Consider the following 3,831-nt stretch of genomic DNA (forward strand, 5'->3'; position numbering starts at 1 on the left):
TAGACTTCCAACTAACTGGTGCCTTTGCAAAAGTAAACACATAACCAGTAGTTGATCTTCGTTTGTCCAGATCACCCGCAAAATCTGAGTCACAATATCCAACTACAGACTGATTGTCTTCCTGCTCAAAAACTAACCCGACATCTACAGTATTATGAATATACCGTAGAATCCACTTCACAGCTTGCCAATGCTCCTTCCCTGGATTGTGCATATATCTGCTAATAACTCCAACAGCTTGTGAAATGTCAGGCCTTGTGCAAACCATTGCATACATCAAGCTACCAACAGCATTTGCGTATGGTACCTTTGACATATACTCTCGTTCAGCTTCATCCATTGGCGACATAGTAGTACTTAGCTTAAAATGGGAAGCAAGTGGAGTACTAACTGGCTTAGTCTTGTCATCTATGCCAAAACGTTGAAGTACTCTCTTCAAATATTCCTTTTGAGATTAATACCTGACCGTCTTACTGGTGTATACCTAATAAACTTTTCTGTTGGAACTCCTCCAAAGTTTCAACAGGTAGTTGTTGACACTGGCAGTCATATTAATTGGATACAATGCCAACCTTGTGTCGACTGCTACAAACAAGATATCCCCATTTTCTACCCCGTAAATTCTTCAACCTTTAAGCCCGTCTCCTGTCAGTCACCTAAATGCTTTCAAAATAACTGTCAAGGAAGCCAATGCGTGTATTTTGCTACTTACGTTAGTAGTAGTTACTCATTTGGTGATGTAGCTACGGATACTTTCACTTTCTATTCTGCAAATGGAGAGGAATTATCTTTTCCAGCTATTGTTTTTGGATGTGCTCACAGATCCAAATCTACACCAGTGACCCCAATGATGTCTGGCTTAATAGGGCTTGGAGCTTCTCCTGCGTCTTTAATGTCGCAAATAATTAATCCAGCATTTGGACAGAAATTTTCCTACTGTTTTGTGCCCTTTTCACTATTAGGTTTCCCTAGCAAACTTACCTTTGGTGACAATGCTTGGGGACCTGGGAGTTTTTTCACTCCACTTATTGTTAAACCTTCCGATGTGTTCTATTTCTTGACCCTCTTAGGCATATCGGTTGGTGAAAAAAAACTGGAACTTATTGTTAATTCCTCTACTATTTTTCAAGAGGGGAATATTGTGATAGACTCGGGAACTACTTATACTTCCCTTCCTACCCCGTTCTACAACCAACTTGAAACAGTGGTGAGAGAAGCCGTTGAAGTGGAACCGTGGTCTGACAACTCACAATCTGGGACGAGTCTCAGTCTCTGCTACAAAGATTTGGATGGCAATGATATTCCTCCACTGACGCTTCATTTTATTGGAGCTGATGTCCCGCTGTCTAAGGATAATATCATGCCTCCAATGCCAAATAGTGACGGACTTTGCTGCCTAGCCTTTTTACCTACAGAAAATCAGCCCTTCTTCGGGAATGTCGCCCAATCGAACTTTCTAGTTGGATACGATCTAGATAAAATGATCGTATCCTTCAAGGCCACTGATTGCACCAAAATGGCCTGATTTATTTAGTATTAGCTTTAGACTTCTTCAGTCCGTTGTATTCTACTTTGTTACGTGTATGTGGACTTTAGCCTGTATCATCTACGGAAAAAAGACATCTATCTACTAGTACTTAGCTTCTTTGTGTTCTCTACTTTAATGTTCATTCTTTTAAGTGTTTTCGATCATCCTTCTATAACAAACTTAAATAACAAAATAAACAAGATCATTAATTAAGATGTCCACGCTAATTAAAGGACACTTCAATGTTACTGAATTTACTGGATGGTGCCAACTCGATATGCTCAAACTCACAAGGTATGGTCCTGATGGCTTACGTAAAAGTAATTAATTGATAGTTAATCATATACACAAGGCAAATAAACAGAATAATATATATACATCACGTAATAGTAATGGATACTGGTTTCAGATCTTTTTTCTTTTTGTAGATGTTTATTTCCTATCTTAATTAAACTAATGGGAATCGACTGTATCTATCATATTGCAGCATTATATTTATGATCTACCATAATAAGCAAAAACTCAAACCAAACTGTGGTTGTAAAACTAGCTACTTCAACCAGAGGAATTACAGAAAGAGTTTATGCATACTAAATTACATTTAAGCACAACAACAAAACTACTAATTTTAAAGGAATATTCATATACAGTTGCATTGCAGAAAAAATTAATAGGGTCAAGTATATTAGATAAGCTTTAAGTTTCAGCAATGATTATTTATAACTCCTAAAATTAGAATATACTAGATGAAAGCCAAAGTTAGCTAGGTTCCCTTTTGTAGAAAAAGATATTACCTAACTCTAATATCTTCCGGATTCACCTTGACTCATATGTATTTCATTTATTGCATGAATTAGCTAGTTCGTAATGAATAAACTGATATAGTTCAATAAGTCAGTGAATAAACTGATAAAGTTTATAATCATGTCCGGAAAATTTTGAATGGTGAGATCGTCATCTCATTACTAGGAAAAGGATTATCCAGCTTATTACTCGAGTTAAATTTTATTTACTTTCAACACTAGTTTTAATCCTGGTTTAATATGTAGATATTATCATTTTCTAGGAAAAAAGGTACTTTCCAGCTTTTGGTAAGAAATTTTATCTTCTAATTTCCCAATTTTATATAAGATATATTTAAGTGCATCTATTTTATCCTTCCAATTACCTTTCTTGTCAATAAAGTATTGTTAATTTTATAACAATTGTTTTATATTAATAAAATTCTAATAGTTAAAAAAAAGGTGGGGTTACATTTATTTAATTATTAGTCGTTTAAGGAGATGAGGTGCTTGAATATGTGGTAATTTTTAAATTTAGGCTGAAATTATGCAACTCTTAAATTCTTTTTTCATAGACGTTTAAAAAATTAATTCTTTCAATTGCTTAGTTTGTTATTTTATGTGATGCATTCCATGATCTTATTAATTAGTATTGATTCACGCAAAGATGTTACTTTGAAACTGGAGTAAGTAATTGTCCACCTAAATATAACATTCGAAGTATACATGGAAGCCGTTTCAATAGTTGCCAAAATTTTATGATATGAAGAGTTCTTACGAAAGTTAAAAGTACCATTTTTCTTAAAATAATGATAATATTTTATTTTACTATATATTAGAAGTGAGACTTTGGGTGTACGAACACTGCAATTTTAAGTTGTACAAAAGGCAGTGTGCATAGTACTTTATAGTTGGGCTTACCATTAGCGATTTTACACGTGTACTGCATCTTTGTTGTGCAATAAACCATGTTTACTTCACTATTTCAGATATCTCCACGGCTCTCTGCAATTTTTCTCATGCTTCGCTACTTCAAGAGTTCACGGTATCATCTTTCTTTGGGTGAATTTATTGAATCTTATGGGCTTTTCTTTCTTCTTCCCTTTTTTAGTGTGGGAATTTATATGTCCAAGTGTTCTCCTGTTCCTTTTTTCAGAATTATTTCTTGAATGCTCGCTCTTTCTAATTTTATAATCTGCTAGCTACTAATTTTCTAGCCTCTGTTGTGTTTTGTTTTTATATTCTTTTGAATCATTTCTTGCTAGATGTTCTTCATGCATGTCTGAAATTCCATCTGATTTGATATGCATGTTTGGAAATAAATACCTAGGTGCATATTTTTTGTTCCTAATTTTGGTTGTGTAGATGATGTTTATAGTCTGCAAATTTTATTCTTTAAAGGTGTCCAGTCCATTGACAGTGAATTGAAAGCGTGTTTTTTTCTGGTTTATTTTTAATTTGTTTTCTTCCTTCTTAAAAAGCGGTTCTGAAGTTGTGTGAGTACTTTGTGTAATATGTTAT

General features: G+C 34.2%; 1 protein-coding gene across 1 annotated transcript; it reads left to right on the forward strand.

Annotated features, from left to right (window-relative positions):
* Positions 1-457: 457 nt before the first annotated feature.
* LOC104243462 (aspartic proteinase CDR1-like) lies at positions 458-1,645 on the forward strand (the record flags this gene model as incomplete). The annotated part of the gene is made up of 1 exon (XM_009798650.2): positions 458-1,645. A coding segment is annotated over one exon (1,068 nt), but the record flags the coding sequence as incomplete, so codon positions are not given.
* Positions 1,646-3,831: the final 2,186 nt, after the last annotated feature.

This window comes from Nicotiana sylvestris, chromosome 1 (assembly GCF_000393655.2).
Source record: "Nicotiana sylvestris chromosome 1, ASM39365v2, whole genome shotgun sequence".
Lineage (NCBI taxonomy): Eukaryota > Viridiplantae > Streptophyta > Magnoliopsida > Solanales > Solanaceae > Nicotiana > Nicotiana sylvestris.